Source organism: Hyaena hyaena, unplaced genomic scaffold (genome assembly GCF_003009895.1).
Source record: "Hyaena hyaena isolate Hyena2069 unplaced genomic scaffold, ASM300989v1 scaffold_917, whole genome shotgun sequence".
Lineage (NCBI taxonomy): Eukaryota > Metazoa > Chordata > Mammalia > Carnivora > Hyaenidae > Hyaena > Hyaena hyaena.
This window is the reverse complement of record NW_024081537.1, coordinates 122,332-144,785: the sequence shown is the minus strand read 5'-3', so window position 1 is coordinate 144,785 and position 22,454 is coordinate 122,332. Positions and strand designations below refer to the sequence as shown.

The window sequence follows — 22,454 nt, the reverse complement described above, 5'->3', positions numbered from 1 at the left end:
AGGGAGAATTGCACTTAACCAGGGCTGGTGTTTGCCAGACCAACTTGATAAAGACAGACATGGGCAAGGCCAAGATTGTGATGATGGGTCATGAGATCCAAGATAAGGAGGATGTGAAGAGGTGAGGAGGTTTGAAATGGGTTTGAAAGTCACTACTTGGGTTTTGTGCCATATTCTTGAATTCGTTCATCAGTACTTCTTGTTTCCCATTTCTTTCTTCCAGGTTCCTTCCTCTTCTTCCTAAAGCATTTCCTTTAGCATCCCTCAGTGAATATTTGGCCAGTAAACTTTCTGGGCCCTTGTATGCCTGAAAATTGTTGTTATGTCACCCTCTCTCATAAGTGCTTATTTGCTGGGGGTGGAATTGTAGGTTCATAATTATTTATTCCAACACTTAATCTGATCATTCCTTTGGAAGTCATCTGGGCTTTCCTCTTGTGCCTTTTAGGATTTTCTTTTTTATCCTGTATGCTCTGTAGAGAACATGTCTAGGTCTGAGTTTTTGTTTTGTGTTTAAATCCTACTCAACATCTAGTGGGCCTTTGGAATCTGAGGACACAATCCTGTCCTCATTTCTGGAAAATTCTTTATTAGTTTAAAGAAGGAATTCTTATTCTTACTGGTGGGCCAGTGAGAGCCTCTTCAAAGTTGACTCTTGAGTCCTTTTAACAGGACCCCAGGTGTCTTGGCTAGCTTCCTTACTTTCTGGTTCGACAAGGTGTTGCTGGTTCATCTTGTCTGTTTCCTGCCCCAGATCTGCAATCGGCCATTGCTCTCAGGAGCTTTGCTTCATTTTAGCAATCAGTTAAGCATACCTGTTTTTATTTCCTTTCAGCTTGCTGTTCTATATCTATTTACACAGAAGGGAATACTCCTGTGTATTGGCTATTTGCACGATCTTTCATGGTATAGGACTTTTTCATATGACCCATAATTTATATCTGTGAGCTCATTTTCCCAGGGGTTTTACCCTCAGGTGCCCTGAATTGTCATACACACACACTCACACTCACACACACACACACACACACACACATACATACACACCCATGGTGCACAGAGGCACAGATATTGCCTTTGTCTGGACCCCACAGGCTTCTTTCTCATGCCCTAAACCAGTTTTTACTGAGGATCAGTCAATGGGGAGGGGCGATTGAAAGGACAACATGGGTTCTATCCTATGTACTTCTGTGTTGTTTGAATCTTTTACTGAGATTTTATTTCCATGTTAATTATAGAATTATGAAAGGGCAAGACACCTACATGCCACAGATTGGAGAGTGGGAATATGAGGAGGCTGTTTACTTGTCCAAAGCAGGAATGACTTTTTTTGTCTGTTTGCTTTTCCAGGATCTGTACCCAGCTCTGAAAGGTGTAAGCACAGTTTTCCACTGTGCATCACCCCCACCATCAAGTAACAACAAGGAACTCTTTTATAGAGTAAATTACATTGGCACCAAGAATGTCATTGAAACTTGCAAAGAGGCTGGGGTTCAGGTAAGGGGAAAGCTGGAGCAAGTGCTATCAAGAGCATGTTGTGAACCTTTCTAAGTGTGTGGGAGCCAGGGTTCTTCTTCCTCTCTTCCTGGGCCTAGCTAGGCTTGCTTCCTAAAATCTTGTGAAGATCCTAGAAACAGCCCTAAGAGTTGCTGGGCCAATTTGAGCTATAATATTCTAACTGCATCTCAGTAGACCATCTGAGGACACTAAGGCTTATCAGTCTCTGGTTAAAGAGCTATAAAATATCAGTATTGCTTATTATTTTTTATTGCGGTTAGACATCATAAAATTTACCATTTTATCCATTTTTAATTTATAGTTCAGTGGCATCAAGTACATTCACATTGCTGTGCAAACATCCCCACAGTCCATCTCCTCAACTTTCATCTTCCCAAACTAAAACTCTATCCCCATTAAACAACAGCTCCCCTACCCCTCCTATCCAATCGCTTGGCACCCACCATCCTACATTCTGTTTCCATGAATCTAGAGACCTCACAGAAGTGGACTCATGTGGGATCTGTACTTTTATATCTAGCTTCTTTCGTTCATTGTAAGGTCTTTTAAGTTCATCTATATTGTAGCCTATGTCAGAATCTTTTTTTTTTTCTTTTTTTACCACTGGGTAACATTCCATTGTGTGGATAGACCACATTTTGTTTAGCTGTTCATTCATCAGTGGACACCTGGGTTGTTTCCATGTTTGACTATTGTGAATCATGCTGCTAGGAATGTAGGTGTATAAATATCTGCTCCAGTCTCTGCTTTTAGTTCTTTTGGGTAAATACCAAAAATTGGAATTCCTGGATCATACACTAATTCTATGTTTAACCTTTTAAGGAACCTGCCATACTATTTTCCAGACCTTGTTTACATTTTCAAAAAAAAAATAAGCTGTTTACTTTTCACCAATAGAAATCTGTTATAATTCAGACCTGAGAGCATATGAATTTCCACCCTGTCGTAGTTTGCTTTGTTATAAACCCTGATTCTCAGGATCATCACCCTTATGGGGCACCCGGCATCATCAGCTGACCCAGCAAGAACAAGTGGGTGCCTGGTGGCTCAATCGGTTGAGCGTCCAACTATTGATTTTGGCTCAGGTCATGATCTCACAGTTCGTGGGATCAGGCCCTACATTGGGCTCTGCACTGACAGCATGGAGCCTGCTTGGGAATCTTTCTCTCCCTCCCCTGCACCTCCCCAGGTCATTCACACAATCACTCGTGTTCTCTCTCTCAAAATAAATAAATAAACATAAACAAATAAAAATAAAACATTAAATAAAAGAACAAGTTTATAAGGAGCTCTTCAGAGGTTAGTGCCTGGAAAGGTTGAATCATAGTAATAGTGACCCCTTATACTTTGCAAGTGACAAGACATTCTGCCGTGTAGTTGTCACCTGATTTGCTCCTCAATAGGTAACCAGGAGCTACTAATGTCACTTAGTAGGTGAGGAACCAGATTTGAAAGGCTAAATATCTCTTTGCCAGTAATGAAAGAGGTTGGATTCAGATCAGACCATTTGATGCCAAATCCCAGACTCCTTAGTCTACACCATGCTTGAGCTCTGTGAATTTCACTGCTGCTGTTTTTTTAAGTGGAATAACCCAGCTATCCAGAAAAGATTCGAGAATAATATAGTACTCATATAATCATCACAGAGTTTATTTTTTAAAAAATATTTATTTTGAGACAGACAGAGGTAGTGCATGAGTGGGGGAGGGGCAGAGAGAGAGAGAGACACAGAATCTGAAACAGGCTCCAGGCTCTGAGCAGCCAGCACAGAACCCAACACAGGGCTCGAACTCAACCGCGAGATCCTGACCTGAGCCACCCAGGCCCCCCAATCATTACAGAGTTTAAGTAACATTACTGGTAGAGTTGAAGTCCTTTGTGTTTCCATCCTCAATGTCATTGCTGTCTTTCCCCACCCACGGAGAATGACTGTTCTGAACTTGGATTTATCATTGCTGTTTGCTCCATGTGCTGCCAATATAAGTTATCAGTTTGCATGTTAAAAGCTTTATAGAAATGATATATTGAATAAAGCTTCCTGCAACTTGTTTTTTTCACCAACATGTTTTTGAGATTTTTCTATCTCAGTATATGTATATGCAGTATATTCACTGAAGTGGCAGAATAGCTTAATGTGCTGCAGTGCAGAAAATGGCTTTTCATGTTGTGTTTTTTTTTTTAAATATTTTTATTTATTTCTAGGAGAGAGAGAGAGACAGTGTGAGCAGGGGAGGGTCAGAGAGAGAGGGAGATACAGACTCTGAAATAGGCTCCAGCCTCTGAGCTGGCAGTCAGCACAGAGCCCGACGCGCGGCTCGAACCCACGAACCGCGAGATCATGACCTAAGCGAAAGTCGGACGCTTAACCGACTAAGCCACCCAGGCGCCCCTCATGTTGTGTTTAAGAAACATTTCTTAACACTGAAATCAAGAGGTTTCCCCCCAGAGGTTTAAAGTGTTACTTTGCACATTTAAATCTTCAGTCCACCAACAATTTAGGTTTGTATGTGGTCTGACAGTAGTGATCGAATTTTTGTTGTTCGGCACCATTATCATGTGACCTATCCTTTCCCTACTGTTCAGCTCCCCATCCAGCACATCTCAGGTGTAGGTGCCTTCCACAGGTCTCTTCCTGGCTCTTTCTTTTGCTCCATGAGCTTCTGTCTGTGCCCATGCTACTGTGCTCTGCCTTCAGGAAGCAAGACCTAGGGTGAATCTCAGTATGTGGTAAAACAACTCACCCCCTAACCATGTTCTTCAGAATTTGCATGGCTGTTCTTAACCCTTTGCTCATCCATACAAAGTTTACAATCAACTTGTCAAGTTCCTTCATAAACGCTGTTGGAGTTGTTATTGTCATTGCATCAAATTTTAAGGTAATTTGGGAGAGAATTGATACCTTTCCAATACTCAGTCTTAACATCTCTATCTCTCTTTAATGCCTTTCAATGGAGTTTTGTCCTTTAGACAAAGGTTTTGCATATCTTTTATTAAACTTATTCCTGTGTACTTAATTTTGGGTTATTAAAATAACTTAATTCATATTATATTTTTAATTGTTAATGCATAGAAACACAGTTAATTTTTGTATATTGATTTCAGACTCACCAACTCTGCTGAACTCTAACTGTAATATTTTTTGTATGTTCATGTCTTCTGTCTAGACATTTCCAGTATCTGTGAATGGTGATAGTTTTGTTTCTTCTTTTCAAATTATTCCTTGTTGTTTGTCTTAACCCACTACGCTTGCTAGGACTTCCAGTACAGTGTTGAATAAAAGTGGTAAATATATGATTCAAGCTATTGCTGTTCAGTTTTGGACATGCTGCCCTTAACCAGACGGCTGGAAGCTGGGACACTTGTAAGAAAGCATTTCCTTTCCAGTAGCACTTCTCAAGTGGGCATGTGCACATGTGCTTGTGTACATGTGCTCACGTGCCCAGGTTGGTACCAGAAGCACCAGGCATCTTTTTCAGACAAACATCTCCCTCTAAGTTGGGGGCTATCCTTCTCCCTTGAGGAATCTTTCCCATAGTGAGATAACTGTCCCATCTCTCAGTAGTGATAGAGAAAAAAACGTGAAATCCACTGTTTTAGAATGCAGTAGAATGTACCTCAAATCCATGTAGCTACAAAAGATGCTGATCTTTGAATTATTTTAAAAATACCTGAATAGCAAAGCATTGCAGTAAATAATTTGTATGGTGCCTTGTCTGTGAGGGTTGTAAATAGGTGCTGTTTCATTCTCTTTCATGCATGACCATCAGATTGTTTAAATAATGATCATTTCTTACTTGTATTTTGTTTTAACTTTCCTTTCTCCTCTGCCAGAAACTCATTTTAACCAGCAGTGCCAGTGTCATCTTTGAGGGCATCAACATCAAGAATGGAACCGAAGACCTCCCTTATGCCACAAAACCCATTGACTATTACACGGAGACAAAAATCTTACAGGAGAGAGTATGTACCTGAGAACTGTTGAGTGACAGGCGAGTTCATGAACATCTGGAAGGCTTAGATTTTTAAGAAAAATATTTATGAAGTTAGTGTTCTCAGTCCTGAATACCTAACTTGGGAAGTAAAATTTGTAGATGAAATTCAATTTAAAACATAATAGCAATAGCTTTAATGTGTTTTACAGGAACTCCCTGATTTAAACTTCACAATGACCCTATAAGGTGGATATTATTTTCATCACCAGGTTATAGATGAGGACAGTTGATCCACAGATTCAGTTTCTTCCTGAGGCTCTGCAGCTAGTGGGTGGCTAAACCCACACACTCAACCTCTTTGCCATGTAACCTCTACGCAGACAGAATTTGGGCTTAATGCATAAGTGTTTTCATTTGAACACACCTTCCTAGTGGCACTCTTGCCCCCCTTCCTTACTTAGATTAAGCAATGAAAGGATCTTGCTTTATTTTAAGGAAAAGTACATGGCAAGGCACTGGTTTCCACCTGACAAACTAGATTTGCTAGGGAGCGCCTGGTTTTAGCGGCAGTCCAAGTTGAGTAACAGGGCAGTAAGTCTTTGGACTCCAGGGCTCCAGAGACCCTGACAGCAGCTAGCTCCAGGACTAATGTCCAGGGAGAATATTACCCTAAGGATATACTTAAGTTGAAGAAGGTCACGTATGCTCATTGAGCACAGACGGCTTGCCTTAACTGGGAAAGCTGTGACGTTTCTTTTCCCAGGTGTTTACAGCATATTACACCCACTGAGGTTGCATTTTGCAGCCAGAAAACTAGAGCTTAGTGCTGACTTGGCATGAGTCCCACTGTGCTGCCTGAGAGCCAGCTGCCTCCCATCTGTTTGGTATTACTCCAGCTCAGAAAGTTCCCGAATAACTCATCTACAGGGAGACACAAAGGCCTCCCCAATCTAGGGGATGGAAGTCTGGCTTATTGTAAGCTGGAGTCTGTCACCCTGCTCCTTGGAGCACAGAGAGCCTCACAGAGCTCCCACCTGCTAGGACTTGACCCCTGAAGCACTCTTATCTAAGACACTGGGACTCCTCCTGTCTATGCTCGGGAGCTGTAAGTGGTAGCTGTGCCTCAGACCATCGGTGTCTCACTTGCATTGACTTTTGGCCTCTCAGTTAGAAGTAAGCAAAGCCTATAGATGCCTGCATCAGTAACCTTCCTGGAGCCCCCTCTCAGCCACTGTTGGCACACAACTTGCTGTTGGTTTTCAGACCTCTCAACTGATGATAAACTCAGTAACATAGCTTAAACTCACTGGGAGCAAAACATACGCAAGAATTTTGCCACCATAGAGTAGAAATCCTGGGTGAGGTGGCACAATAAGTTTACTTATCCGGCACATACTTACCAAGACAGTTGATGTGGGTCACCTCATTTGGTCACTGCACAGCCCCATCCAGGTAGGAGCAGTCATCCACATTTTTACCAATAACCTAGCAAATGATTCAGGATGTTTTGTCACTTTTGAAACAAAACCTGTTTCTCTGTATTTTAAGTCCTTAAGTTCTAGTTTGTCCGCTAAGCCACGCAGAACACATCTTTTCTGACAGTGGATGACAGAAATAACAGCTGTTACTTCTTGAGTCTTACTGGGTACTAGGAACTGCTCTAGACTTTACCTGTATTGGATCATCTCTTTAGCTACCCAGTCACTGTACTGTTTCTCCCAGACCCATTACCTTCTCAGTCCCTTCTTCCCAACCCACTTGGGTTCATCAGAGTCCCTTCCTGGCAGGTGGTTCTCAGAACTGACCACAGCGGCCTGAGACTGGTGGAAACAAGCACGTGGAGCTTAAGGCAGGCGACTAAAGACTAACTTGCTAACTGGAACCCTCAGATCTTTTCCACAAACTGCTGTCAGGCTCATCTTCCCCTGGCTATAGTTGTGTGTTTTATTTTTTAATTTTTTTTAACATTTATTTATTTTTGAGAGACAGAGAGAGACAGAGCATGAGTCGGGGAGGGGCAGAGAGCGCAGGAGACAAAAAATCCAAAGCAGGCTCCAGGCTCTGAGATGTCAGCACAGAGCCTGATGCGGGGCTCGAACCCACAAACTGGGAGATCGTGTCCTGAGCCAAAGTCAGATGCTTAACTGACTGAGCCACCCAGGCACCTCTACAATTGTGCATTTTAGGCCTTTCTCTTTAATTATACTATTGTTATTGTTGTTGTTGCTAAATAGGCTCCACACCCAACATGGGGATTTAACTCACAGCGCTGAGTTGCATGCTCCATCGACTGAGCCAGTCAGGCACCCCTGATCATACTCGTTTTGACCTCTCCTTTGTTTTCAAATTTGAGTGACATGGGTAGATGGGATAGAGAAGTAGCCTCAAATTATACCAGAGCAGGAACCAGCCTCCATGTCCCCTGTGAGTAGTGCTACTGACATGCCACTTCTGCTCTTTGCAGGCAGTCCTGGATGCCAATGATCCTGAGAGGAATTTCTTAACTGTAGCCATCCGCCCTCATGGCATTTTCGGCCCAAAGGACCCCCAGTTGGTCCCCATCCTCATCGAGGCAGCCAAGAAAGGCAAGATGAAATTTGTGATTGGGTAAGTTGGCCCACAGTTGATCTTCTTCATGACCCCCTGACAAAGATCAGTCAAGTTTATGTAGCTCTCTTCTAATGTGGCCTTCTCTGCCTGTCTCCTGGGGCTGCCACAACAAATGGCCACAAACTGAGGGCCTTAAAACAACAGAAATTAATTCCCTCACAGTTCTGGAGGCAAAAAGGCCAAAATCAAGGCATTGGCAGGGTTGGTCCTTCTGGAAACTGAGGGAGAATCTGTTCTAGGCTTTTCTCCTGGCTTCTGGTGGTAGCCAGCAATACTTGATGTTCCTTAGCTTGTAGACAAGTATGTCCTCATCTTAAGTTGATTACATCTTCAGAGACCGTAGTTCAAAATAAGATCACATCCAAAAGTTCCAAGGAGACATACATTTGGGGAGGGCACTGTTCAACTTAGTACACTGTCAGGTGGCCTGGGAAAATATTTGTGTCCCTGTTCAGAAATTGAGGAAATAGGCTCAAGGGTGAAAAGACTGGCACAAGGTCAAGGGCCAGGCCTTCAGTTCTCCTTGCCTCTAGGAAGGCAGGTAAAGGTGTTCGCATTCCTCAAGGAAAGTGCAGGTGGTAAGAGTTTTGCAGGTGGTGACAGAGTGCGGCTGATTCCCCAGTATACCTTTGCTTCCCTCCTTTCTTTCTCCCTTTCTTTCCTCCTCTTATGCCTGTGTCCTGGCACCTTGCTTCTCTGCCTCTTGCTTTGCTTCCCTGCTGCCCTGTCTTCTTGCTTTGAGGGATTAGAAAGAGATGGTAGAAAAGTATAAGGCCAAAGCAAGCCATTAGCCCAGAGTGTCCCAGGGGCAGTTGAAGAGCCGCTCCCCAAATAGAAGCCCAGAGCAGACAATACTGGGGTTTGGCCATGCCAGGATGGGGCAGGCAGGGCACTGGGCTCTCAGACTCATTGCTTGGCCCTTACATATCCCACCTCTGAGGGCCCCAAGAACCCTGGCCCCTGCATATCTCTAACTGTGGAACCATTCCCGGCATGCCTGCAGAAATGGGGAGAACCTAGTAGACTTCACCTTTGTGGAGAACGTGGTACACGGACACATCCTGGCTGCAGAACACCTCTCCCGAGATGTGGCTGTCAGTGGAAAGGTAAGGCACCTGCTCCTCTCTTGCCCCGTGCGTGTTTGCCTGTCTTCGGATTGTGTCTCCCTGTGATTGAATTTATTGGCAAATTGCCTTCATGTTCCTGTGTCTTGGCTGATTCGGTCTGAGGTTGATCCCCTGTGGTAGGCCGTGTGGTGACGTTGCGGTGCCACATCACTCTAGATGGCCCAAATCCGGGGCTAGTGAGCTGGGATTGAATAAACATTCAGGACCTGGTTTTCCATGTAACATGACCTGGATACCCACTATGGACTTGAATGCTCCCAGCAGGGTCCCACGTATATTTGATGGGGCACTTGCTGTTCATCTTGTCTCCCACTTATTCTGAAAACTTCTCCATTTCTCCCCCATTGCCCACCCGTGCTCTTGCCTCTCACTGCTGCAGAGAGGCGGATGTATCTATATGTCCTGGCATTTGGCACCTGATGGGCAGGATGGATATGTCAGGGGAGGTGAGCTCTGACGCAGAGAGGGGAGAGCACATTAGAGCCCCCTCACCCTCTCCCCCCACTCATAGGGCCTCCATCTTTCTTGTTTCTCACCACTGTCTTTAGAAGTCCCTCTTTGGGCCTCATGTTTCTCCTGGACCTCTGCTGTTTTCCCACTCCTGTAACACTTAGGATGGTAGGACTAGGGTAGGTCTGTGGCTTTTGGTTTAGACGAAACATATCACATTTGAGAAATACAATGTAACCTGTTCATTGCATCTGAAGATAAGGAGTTTTACCATGATGAACATGATTATTCATGATTATTAAATTAAGTTCAATTAACAAACATACTTTCTGAATGTAATCTAAGCTTTACTTAAAAATCCTAGCCCATAGGTAAAACTCCTCACCTTCCCTCTCTGCCTTAAGGCTGACTATAGCTGCAAACCAAAAAAGCCTGTCTTTCACTGGCTGACATTGGTAGATTGGAGATGCTGGGTGGGCAGGCAGGGAGAGGCCACTAGCTTCCTAAACTACTGGTCCCAGGCTGACCCAGCAGCAGTCTTCTCACCTCTCCAACTGGGGAGCATTTTCTAACTTCTTGTTCTCTCTCCAGGCATTTCACATCACCAATGACGAGCCCGTCCCTTTCTGGACATTCCTGTCCCGCATCCTGACAGGCCTCAACTACGAGGCCCCCAAGTACCACATCCCGTACTGGGTGGCCTACTACCTGGCCCTTCTGCTGTCCCTCCTGGTGATGGTGATCAGTCCTGTCATCCATCTCCAGCCCACTTTCACACCAATGCGGGTTGCGCTGGCTGGCACATTCCACTATTACAGCTGTGAGAGAGCCAAACAGGTCATGGGCTACCGGCCCCTGGTTACCATGGATGACGCCATAGAAAGGACTATACAGGGCTTTCACCACCTGCGGAAAGTCGAGTGAGGCACCCCGGAGACTGGGCCCTCTCAGTGCATTCCCCAGCCACAAACTGTCCCCTGTGAACCAATAAACTAACCTCTTTCAAGTGAGTTTCTTCGGAGCTTAGGTCTCCTCCTGCCAGTTAGATGAGGCCACACCCAGCTCTTCTGCAACCACAGGGTGGAGAAAGCAGCAGACATTTCTCACTTTGTAGGATTGGATTTGAATTTCTTAAAGCAGGCAGCTTCACATTCTGCTGTTTGGCGTTCTCATTCTTTCCCTCTTCCTCTCCGCCACCCCTCCTGAATTCTGGGTTACTTATCATTCCAGTGTCCTTGTGCATAATTAAGGAAGCTGTAGGGAAGAAACAACCCATTTGCTAATTGATGATGAGAAAATACACTTACTTCCATGCAAACCAATAACCAGAGGAGAAGCCAAAGACTGGGGAGCCACGTAGTACAGATATCCTGGAAGAAGGGCAGGAATTATAAACGTGTGGTGAAACTTCAAATGTACATTTCAAATAGATGCAGAAGTTAAAGGACAAACTTTAAAAAAATTTAAATAGTTGTCACCCCACCACCACCCAATCTCCAGATGGAAGAGATCGCTCGTTGGTCACCTCTGTATATGCTTCCAGGTTCTCTCTCAGGTGTAGCTGGTGTGCCTGCCTGCATTGTCTTTTCATAAAACATTCTTTCATGGACACATGTCTCTTTAGCAGCAGAGCCCCATTGTCCGTTTTAGTTGCAAGGTGGTAGTATACCCCAGCTGTGCAGCTCCTCTTCTAACATGGGATGTGAGGCCACTTGACAGTACACCACTGAAGAGATCAGAGAGAAGAGCGTCTTGGATCTGCTTGGAGTTTGGGTAGACACTCCATGAGACGATGCAGAAAGGGCTGCTTCTCTGCAGCTCATGCTCAGAACCCTTCAGCCAATTTCCGAAAGACAAAGCACGTATGATTCAGTGTTCTGTATATTCTGGTGATATTCTGCTTACAGAACCTGCTTTCTTCCTAGGCTAATCAAAATGTAATGTTAAAGATTTCTGCCTTCTTCTCTGCCTTTGTCCAGGGGTGGAGAGGCAGCAGGGCAGACTGGAGTAAAGTGAAGGTATTGTACATGCCATGAGGTGTTTGTGATAGGAACCTCATCCCCGCATGCTGGGTGGTGGGGGGAGATTGTGCTAAGCTGATGGGGCAGGGGAGCACAAGCAGAAATAAGACAAGGTCTTTGCCCTGGGGGCACCTACAATAGAGCAGCTTGATATTTATTCACAAGCCGAGGTGCCTGAGAGACAAGGTGGTGTAAGTTCAGGGGAAGAAAACATGGCTTCCAGGCAAGACCATCAAAAAGGCTTCCAGTGGGGAGGTGACAGCATTGAGTTGGACCTCAAAGGATGGATAAAGGGTCCATAGGTGCAGGCCCCTAAGTGGCATTTCAGGCTGAAAAGTCAGGTTCATAGTCAATGGCTTATCATAATTTCATTAGCAGTGTGTTATCTTTCTCAGATTCAGTGAAGTACAGAAGTGACAAGCCTGGCTTGTCAGTGGTAGGAGCAGTGGGAGGTTGGCTTGACTGAAGAGATAAGTAGGGCTGAGGATGCCAAGCCAAGAGGGCCTAAACTTTATCCTGTACACATGGGAAACTGTTCAGAGTTTACCTGGTGGAGGACAAAAATCAAGAAGCTTATTATTGCCACCCTGTGTGGAGCCTGGGAGATCAGATATGAAGTAACAAAAGTCTGAGCAATGCTATAGCTGTAGAAATAGAAATAGAAATGAAGCCTTAGTGGAAGCATCTGGAAAGAACTCAGAACTTGCTGCTTGATTTCTTAGGCAGTGGGAGGGAGGAGGAGGCCACGGCATAGAACTGATAGAGTCTGTTTTCAGAGCTGTGAGGAGGAAACTTTCAGGCCTAGAAGAGTGAGACTGGCGGACCAAAGTGCCCTCAGCTTTGTCCTCCCAGATTTCTTTGGAAAATGGCTAGCAGCTGCCTCTACAAAAGATGTCTCTCACTGAACTCTGTCCAGAGTTCGTACATCATGTCCATTTGTGTCTACTTCCTCAAGAGAACGTCTAGCCTCCTCACTTGTTTTGTTCAACCATCCATTCTACACGTTTGTTGGGCACTGCCTGGGCTTCAGTGGTGAGTGAAACAGACACAGTCTGGAGCTGACACTGCAGTAGAGCCACCACCCTCCCTACTGCAGAGGGCTTTTATGACTGCTCCTTTCTCTGCCCTGCATTCCTGACTCAGACCTGTGTCACCCTCACCCCCCCCATCTGTTTGGAGAAAGTCCAACTGCCCAGGAAGCATAGCCTCCGAACCCCCTGGGGAGCTCGTTAGAAATGATGGGGCCCCACCTCAGACCTACTGAGCAGAGACTTTGAACCTGCCACTCTGTTTACAGACCCCACCCACAGTTCCACACCACTGAAGTAGACTCCCACCAGGTCACCAAGTCCAGCTAGAATCTTGCCTCAGTTACTACAAGACTGAAGTTGTCTCACTCACCAGCCCAAGTCTCCAAGCCACCCCTAATCTGTCCCTTTCCTGATGGCTGATAACCTTGTAGCACACCTCCCTAAAATGACATCCTAGAGAAATGACCTAGGCCTGCACCTCCCCCTCCGTGGCACATCCATGTGTAAAATCAGGTTAGAAGAAAGCAGTTCTCTCCCAGCTTGAGGACAGCTGAAAGTCCATGTCCAGTTCTGCATGTTCATTGGGGAGGTCTCTCATTTCAGTCCCTCTTCCCTCCCCGTTGATACTGACCTAGTTCGGCACCTGGCCCTCTCTGCACCTGGATCAGGTGTACTGGGACAGCCAAGCTGATCTGTCTGCCTCCCCTGATCCAGCCTTTATATATCTCCAGGTCGTCTTTCCTAAAAGAGACCTAGATCTGTCCCTTTGTCAAAAACACTTTAGTAAGTCCCGACTTTCTCTTGAACACATTTTGCAGCCAGTTTTTCACAGCCTGTGCTCAACCTGCCTTTTCCAGCTTCTTCCACTGGGCGTCACACCTGTTGCATTCCAGCGAAACTGCTCATGCCTTGTCAGACATCCCTTGCTCAGATCACCGTGGCTGCTTGCTCTGACCTCTCCCTGCTATGTCCCCAGATCCAGAATAGTCATATCCCTTTCCCCCCAAAAAGCCTACCCTCATTCTCCCAATTGGAGATCATCTACTTGCTCTGGACTCCCAGCCTATAGCTCTCAATCTTTGCTTTATTTAGTGTATTCCCTTGGTGTACTTTCTCCCACCCCACCAAACTAGGAGCTCCTTGAGGGCAGAGCCAACCAGCATCCCCACAGCACCTAGTAGGTGCTCAAGAAATGGGGGTAATTACCTGCCTGACCTGAAATCCTAGAGTAACTGCAGCAACAGAAGGAAATAGCCAGTGGGACTGGTTGGAGCAGGGATGCCAAGCCTGGCATTTCTGCGTGGAATTCGGGAGTTTGTGATTCCTAGGAATTTGACACAGCCTTCAGGACATCTGTGACTATGTATCTTTTGTCAGGAGAGGGCACAGAGCTGTCCTTAGCTTTTCAAAGATGACTGTGGCCCAAGACAAAATCCAAGCTGGTGGGATGGGCACCAGCAGCCGTAGGGAGCCCTGATTTTGAGGAAGGGTCCAAGAGAGAGAAGCTGATGGGGAAGAGGTCAGAGTAGAGCTCTGAGGCCTCATTAGCATCTCCATCTGCATGTGCTCATGGACCAAGGGGTGGCTGTGGCCAGGTGCTCTGCCTATAGGTCCATGACTTCAAGATAGAGAAGGACTGGAAGCAAGGCAGAAGCGGGCTTCTCACACAGGACAGAAATGTGTGAAGCCTCTGGCCACAGCCCTTCAAGTGCTGGTGTGCATTTCTTTCCACTGACTACGATATCCTCACTTTGCTGTGTGAGAACAGCCCTTGCTGGTAGAAAGTTCTCCCTTCTGCTGAACTGAAATACCTTTCCATGCAACTTCCCTTGCCTTCCCTCTCTCCACCCAGTGCCAGCAAGATAGCCTACAAGCCCCTCATGGCTCCTCAGCTGCATTCTCCTCTGCGCAGCTCACCTCACGGTTTCTGGTCCTGCTGGGCAAGCAGCCTCTTCTTTCAAACTTCCTTTCCAACATTATTTACTCCTCACAGTTTTTGCCCTACAGTCTCCCTCTCCTGGCTTCCTACAAAGCCCAGCCTATATTGCCATCAGCCATTGGCTCAGCTGCCTGGATCTTCTACAAGCCACTACACTCTTCAAGGCCTGGGGACTTTGGATTTGTTTCTCTGCCTCTGAAGTCCTGTGCAGTGGCTGCTCCTGTGACCAGACTGAAAGGGTGTTTAGAGGACAAAGCTACTAATACCCACTTTGACCAGCTGGGGGAGCCCCAGAGAGAAGAAGCCTTGACCTAGGGCACTCAGGCAATTAGCAGAGCCTGGGCTAAACCACAAGCTTGGAATCCCCTAGGCCAGTGCACCCCACATTACCCACCTAGATTTAGGCAGCTTACACAGCAGAGGTGCCCATCTGGGGAGGAAGGGACACAGGCTCTAATCTGAGGCTTTGCAACATGAAGGGCTCCAAGGGCACAAGTAAGAGGAATGGAGACAAAAAAGAGGCATGTGGAAAGACACTAGAACCTTCCCTCAGCAGCATGCACCTCTTTTCCCCAGCACTGACTAGTTGTCAGTTGTGGAGACTCTAAATGATAATGGACCCAAATTAGAGCTTTCCATTTGTCAAGTCTTTCTTTCACCCACTCAGCCCCAGAATGTTTGTTCACATTAGCTGCTTTGGCCCAGAAAACTTTCTAGTGTGAACTGGGTAGGGGAGAAAAGGAGGGAAGAGGGTGAAAGCCTCTCAGCCTTTGCCCTGTACTGCAAATCTTGTGAGACACCTTCTCTAGTAGGTACTGGTAGACACACACCGTTGGCTTTGTTCTTTGTAGGGAGGGGTAGGGACCATCAATTCACAAAATATTAACTGACACCTGCTAGGTCCAAAGGGATGCAGAAGTGACCAGGATAGAGTGCTTACTCTCAGAGAGTCCCACAGAGAAAGTAATACCCCAAGTGCTCTTTGCCTTAAGAGCAAAGGTCCACAAACTGAACGTAGGGTTGAATCCCATTTGCCTGTGCTTTGGTCAATAAAGTTTTTTTGGGATACAGCCACATCCATTTGTTTACAAATGTCTGTGGGTGCATCCATGCTACAGTGGCAAAGTTGACCATTTATGACAGAGATCTGTAACCCATAAAGCCTAAAATATTTGCTGTCTTTCACCTTACAAAAAGTTTGCCAACCTCTGCTTAAGAGTGACTGATAGGCCAACAGGTATTTGAAAAGATGCTCTTAACATCTCTAATTATTAGAGAAATGCACATATCAAAACCACAATGAGATACCACCTCACACCCAGTGGAATGGCTACTTTTTTATTTATTTATTTATTTTTTTAATGTGTTTTTTTTTTTTTTTTTTTAGGAAAGAGAGAGAGAGAGACAGTGTGAGCAGGGGAGGGTCAGAGAGAGAGGGAGTCACAGACTGAAACAGTCAGAAACAGGCTCCAGGCTCTGAGCTGGCAGTCAGCACAGAGCCCGACGCGGGGCTCGAACCCACAAATCGCGAGATCATGACCTAAGCGAAAGTCGGACGCTTAACCGACTAAGCCACCCAGGTGCCCCGTAATGTCTCTCTTTAACCCTGGTAATATTCCTCCCTTTTTTCCCACTGAAGCTTACTTTTTTTTTTTTGAAATTAATTCAATTGGTCCTGCTCTTTTAGATTAGCGTTTACATAGCTTATCTTTTTTTTAAAACATACTCATTTTTAACCAATGTTTTTAATTTGCAGTGGGTTGCATTAAAACAAAATTTCAGATTAATATTTTCATCAGTTTACATGGTATTTATCAGTGTCTCTCCTAAGCAAATAAATATTCTATTGCTAACTGAAGGGATCTGTCCTATTTAAATGTGAAATCAGTTCTTAGTCCTGTGACCTTAGCTTCTTGATGAGTTCAAGAAAGATCATTAATTTGTAGTTTGTCCTATTTTGTCTCTGGTTATAAAGGGCAACTGGTGCCTTTTCCAGATTTTATACCTTTAAAAAATGCACATTATTTATGTTGCTTTGTTTTTTTCTAGCTGGGTACTTCAGCACCATGTTAATTAGATGTGATAGTGAACACCTTTATTTTTTCTTCATTTCAGAGAATAAACTTCACATTAAAATTTTTTAATGTTTTTATTTATTTATTTATTTTTAATATTTTTATTTATTTCTAGGAGAGAGAGAGAGACAGCGTGAGCAGGGGAGGGTCAGAGAGAGAGGGAGTCACAGACTGAAACAGTCAGAAACAGGCTCCAGGCTCTGAGCTGGCAGTCAGCACAGAGCCCGACGCGGGGCTCGAACCCAGAAACTGCGAGATCATGACCTAAGCGAAAGTCGGACGCTTAACCGACTAAGCCACCCAGGCGCCCCATGAATGGCTACTTTCAAAAAATAAATGAATAAAGAAAACAGTGAGCCAAATTGGCCAGCTGGAGAAGAGAAGGAATGCCCTTCTAGCTTCCAGGCCAAGGGATATACCCGTGGTCTGTGCCTGGAAATGGTAAGACGTGAGGTTGCAAGGGTCAAGGAGCTTGGATTTGATTGCCCGTTGAAGAGTGACATGGTGGCCTTTGTGTTTGCATGATGAAAAGAGTGCAAGGGGGACCAGAGCCAGAGACCACTGTAAGCCGTGGCTTGTGGTCCCTTCATCTGTGTTCAGAATGCATCACTCCAATCTTCACTTTCATCAACACATCTCAAAAGGTAGACATTTTGGGGGGCAATTGCTCAATCTACCACAGTGGCCAATAAGGTACATAACTCTAGAAAAGCACCCCTCTGGGCTGGTGGTCAGCAGGGCACAAGTTTGCTTGTCCTCTAAGGTTTGCCTGGCAAAACCAGTCAAACAATCCAAACCCAATTTCAAGGCAGTGAGATGACTAGGTAAGGCACTGGCCAGGTACACCTTTGTCTCAGGTCTGCAAGGAAGGTGCTGGGACCTGGGTACAAGACAGACCTCCAGCTGGGAGGGAGCCAAAGGACAGACAAGTCCCAACAGGTTCAGCAGTCATGAATCTGGGGAGGGTCATCCCGTCACCAAGGTGGCAGAGAGAGGTAGGACCCTGGGTAAAGTGCCAATGCTCCAACCTCCTTCTGACAGGCCCAGGGCTTCAAGCAAACTGCTGGATCTCTGCAGCCCTGTCTGCCAAATACTATTCAGATAACTCACTGGGCTAGTTTGGCACCAAGTGATGATTGCAAATCCTGTACAGAGGTCACTAATATGATGGTGCTGCTTTAGAAGGTGCTGAGAAATGTGGGTGGATCTGCAGAGTGGGTTTGGAAAGGCATGAGAATCCAGTGGCCCAGGTGAGCAAGTATTAGGTCTCAGCACTGCCTCTAGGCCTGGGACTGGGGCCTCAGATCGTGGGACTGGTTCTCATGTCCTGGCAGGAGAGGAAATAGGATTTGGACATGCCTCTTTGTGCCATATTTGGGGCTGGGATTAGTGTTTGGGGAAGTGAAGTACAGCCTCCGACACTGACTCAGGCGGCCCTGAGAGCAAGCCTGCAAAGAGTGGACCCTGCAAGAGAGGCAGGGACTAGATGCAAGGCCCCAAGGCACCGTAGGCTGTACAGGACAGGCTCCATTGTGCTACCACAGAACCAAGGGTGCCGACGTCCTTGTCCTATTCACAGTCGTTCGTCTGCTTGCTCCCTTCACCAAAGTCAGTTCTGGCCAGGCCACTGAATGCTAAGAAGCTGCCTTCAGTGTTGAGAGGCCCAAGATAACCTTTGACATCTCTGGCCCCTCTGGGCCAGGGGCTCCGCAGGCAGTCTGCTCTGGAGCTTTAAAGGGACTTCCACTGGACTAGGAAGCCCATTGCTAATGGCAGCACATGGGGGCCTCTTCCTGGAATGCCTTCTGCCATCTTTGCCTGGTTGACTCCTACAAGTCTCTACTGGGCTGGCAGCAAGGCCAGGTGAAGCTCCTGCTGTGCTCTCTCCCAGGCTCCCACTGTGCCTGACCAGGGCTTCTACCCATGACACTAGCCCAAGATTCCTGGCTCATGTACCTGTCTCCCTCTGCTCTAAGATGTCCTCCAAGGCAGGGTCTGGCTGTGATCCCTGTGATCCCTGCCAGACCAGCACAGGCACTGGCACTCTGGGGCCTATGTCTCCCCACTCCAGCAGAAGTGCTCCACAGAGCCAGTGAGAACCCAGCAACAATGAGAAAACAGTAATGACCCATTTTCAAATCCAGTCACATTTACAGGCGCTGGGAATTAGGACATCAACATATCCTTTAGGGGGACATAAGCAACCCATAATAGGACCCATCTGATCTCCAGTGCCAAATGAGTCCTTCATTCCTGAGAGTTTCCCTCCCTCACTCTTTCCTCAGCACTGGAACCTGGGGGTGGCAGATAGCCTAAGGCTTCTAGAAGAAGCTGGACTGAAGACTCTAGGTGTGCCACTGTTCTTAAAGTGAATTTTGTCATTTACACTAATATAAGGTCATTCAGGTGGGTCCTAATGCAATATGATGGTGCCCTTATGAGAAAAGGAAATAGAGACACAGACACAGGGAAGACAGCTATGTGGAGGACAGAGACAGAGATTTGAGTGATTTGGCCATGAGCCAAGGAATGAATGCTTGGGGCAATGCCAGAAGCTGGAGACTGGAAGAGGTAGGAAAGATTCCACCCCCCACACCCGCTCCCCCCCCCCCCGGAGGGAGCATGGCCCTGCCCACAGTTTGATTTCAAATTTCTGGCCTCCAAAACTGTGAGAAGATAAATGCATGTTGTCTTAGTTCCCCCCACGCCTACAAGCCCTTTGGTTGTGGCAGCCCCAGAACACTCCTACAGATGCACAAATGTCCCCTAGCTCCTCACAGCAAGACAGAAGCAGAAGCCTTACCCATCTTCCCATTCTAATGTCAACGCCCCTTGTGCGGCTTCTTTGAGCTTACCACTTCCATCCCCATCGTGAATAAACAGTGCTCCTCAGCTTCAAAGCACTTTGGAGATACTAATTAACTCTCAGTTAATTGGATGAAATAACGTGAAGCTCTAGTGACATCATTTCCATTCTGTGCCCAGATCTAGCCACAGGCAGTCTGGTGACTGCTGGGCTGTGAGCCTGTCTTGTGGTAACATGTTGTGCCTTTTGCAACCGTCCCACAGAACACTGATCAGGGAGGGACCTCTACCCTCCTCCACTCCATGGGCTTCAGAGAATGACCAGCTATGGGCACTCTTGGCCAAACAAGTACATGTGACACAAATGGTCCTGTGACTGTGTGTCTGTGTCTGAACTACACAGCCCTGCCCTGTTTCACATCACTGAGATGCTTTTACTGGAAGTTCTAAACAAAAGCCTACAAAAACTCAGATGTATCTTCAGATATTCCACAAAATAACCCTGTAGGGCTCTTTCTTTGACCCTCAGGGCCTGTGTATCCCTGTTGTAGAACCAAGGAGAAGAATCCCCTTACCCTTTATATTCAGGACCCCAGCGGATAAGGTGTTTGCAAGGCCTGGAGGCAGGACCCTATTCCAAGTCAGAGTGGGGAGACATTTAGACCACAAGGATCATGAGGCATGGTGGGGAAGGGCAAGGCTATGGCTGTCCCCACCACACCAGGGTCTCCTGTGGATAGATAGTAGATGCCAGGGGACTGGGTTGGAGTCCTATCTTCAACCATGACACTGATTAACCTGGATGATGTCAACAGCCTCATCCCAGGTCTCCCTGACTCTATTTGGGCCCACCTTTGTTCTCCACCCAGTAGCCAGGGTCTCCATGAGCCAGGCAGTCTGCTCTTGCCAGTCCCCACTAAACTCCAGTCAAAGGCTGCTCATCTCCCTTACCCTGTGTGTCCCAGCATATAGGCTGGAGCAGTATCAATGGTACTTGTAATAAATAAAGAACGGCCATTCCTGTTCAGTTCTCTTCCAATCCTGCAGACTACTGGCGGGGGGGTGGGGAGGGACCCTCCAAGTTTGGTGCTCTTGTGGTTTTAAACTTTGTATTGAAACAAAATAGACACTAAAAAGAATATACATATCATACATAAGTGTACAGCTTGAAGACATCTCACAAAGAGAACATGTCTGTATAAAAGCACTCAGATCAAGAAACATAATATGACCAGCACCCCAGAAGCCCCCTCTATTGGTCCCCCCTGCCACTCATTACCTGTCCATGAGTAACCGCTATCCTAGACATCTAGCAGCAGAGATTAGTTTTGGCCATTTTTATATTTTACATAAATGGAACCACACCGTATGTGCTTTTACACATCTGTCTTCTCTCCCTCCATATTATGTTTGAGAGCCTCATCCATATCTTTGCAGTTGGAGTTCATGCTCCACTGCTGTGGAGATGCCATGACTAACTTGTTCTTTCTATTCCGATGGGCATTGGGATTCCCCTTGGTTATTATAAATAGTGCTGCTATGGATATTCCTCGTGTATGCCTTTTGTCGAACATATATATGCAATTGTGTTGAGTATATACCTGTTTTAGTTTGCTCAGGCTACCATGACAAAGTATCACAGACGGGTGGCTTAAACAACTGAAATTTAGTTTATTACAGTTCTGGAGACTAGAAGTCCAAGATCAAGATGTCAGCAGCTTCACTTTCTTCTGCAGCCGCTCTACTTGGCTTACACACTTCTCTTCTCCCTGTGTCCTCACATGCTCCCTCCGTGCATGTCTGTGTTCTAATCTCCTCTCATTATAAGAAGTCATATTGGCCTAGGGCCCACTCTGTTCCATATGGGACTCTAATGACTTCACTTTTACTGAATGATTTCTGTAAAGACCCTAGCTCCAAACATAGTCACATCTGAGGTACAGGACAAGGTAGAAGACTTCAATATATGAATTTTGGAGGGACACAATTCAACTTATAACAATAGTGGGATTGTTGGGTCAGATAACACATATATTTAGGTTTAATAGATAAGGAGAAACTATTTTCTAAAGTGGTTGCACCAACTTACCCTCTCACCAGCAATGCACAAGTGTTCTAGTTGCCCCCATATCCTTGCCAATACTTGGTGTTCTTTAAATGTGACATCTTATGGCCTCAACGTGCATTTTCCTGAGAACTACTGAGACTGAGTACCTGTTGTGATCTTTTACCTGCTTTCCTATTGGCTCGCCTACCCTTGGTGTTGATTTATAGTAATTGTTTAATTTGTTTCTTTGATATTTTCTGGATGAGTATTCTGTTTGATTTCTGTATTGTGAAGATCTCTCATATTTGGGGTGGCCTTTCATTTCAACAGTATGTTTCCATGAACAGAAGTTCTTCATTTTCATGTAGTTCCACTGTTTATTTGATATTTAGCACTTTTTGTGCTATGGTTAAGAAATTTTTGACCACTTGAAGTTCACGAAGATATTCTCTTGTTTTTCTTTTAGAAGGTTTGTTGTTTTACCTTTCACATTTAGACCTGCAGTCTGTCTGGAACTAATTTTTTGTATGATATGCAGTAGGATCCAAGGACATTTTTTTCTACATGAGTACCCGATGAATTATGTTGTGTTCTTGTAAGGGTATCATCTAGATGATGTTAATTTTGATCACCCAAAGTGATAGCCACGTTCTCCCCTGTATAGCTACATTCCCCCACCCCATGCAAATACTTTTCTTAAAACTTGCCCCCTCCCATAGACTTACCATCCACTGATGATTTTTCTACAATGATGATTCCAAAATGTTGAGAAAAGTATTTTTTAATGTCATGTTACAGATAATGTGTATTGGACAGTCCATCCTTTGCCTACTGCCCTGCATTGTACTGCTAGCATTTCATTAGATTCTCAAACACTTGCTAAATCTTCTACTTTAACA

At 45.6% G+C, this 22,454-nt stretch overlaps 2 protein-coding genes across 2 annotated transcripts in view; one reads left to right on the top strand and one right to left on the bottom strand.

Moving 5' to 3' along the window:
• The window catches only part of NSDHL (NAD(P) dependent steroid dehydrogenase-like), a 31,487-nt gene extending 20,840 nt beyond the window's left edge, over positions 1-10,647 (top strand). The window contains exons 4-8 of the mRNA XM_039220700.1: positions 1,351-1,497; positions 5,350-5,478; positions 7,915-8,057; positions 9,064-9,166; positions 10,229-10,647. Of these exons, the coding sequence (XP_039076631.1) occupies positions 1,351-1,497; positions 5,350-5,478; positions 7,915-8,057; positions 9,064-9,166; positions 10,229-10,561 (855 nt within the window). The 3' untranslated portion in view covers positions 10,562-10,647. The remainder of the gene's footprint in view (positions 1-1,350; positions 1,498-5,349; positions 5,479-7,914; positions 8,058-9,063; positions 9,167-10,228) is intronic.
• Positions 1-19,525, bottom strand: part of CETN2 (centrin 2) — a 44,950-nt gene extending 25,425 nt beyond the window's left edge. The window contains exon 1 of the mRNA XM_039220701.1: positions 19,507-19,525. Within this exon, the coding sequence (XP_039076632.1) occupies positions 19,507-19,510 (4 nt within the window). The 5' untranslated portion in view covers positions 19,511-19,525. The remainder of the gene's footprint in view (positions 1-19,506) is intronic.
• Positions 19,526-22,454: the final 2,929 nt, after the last annotated feature.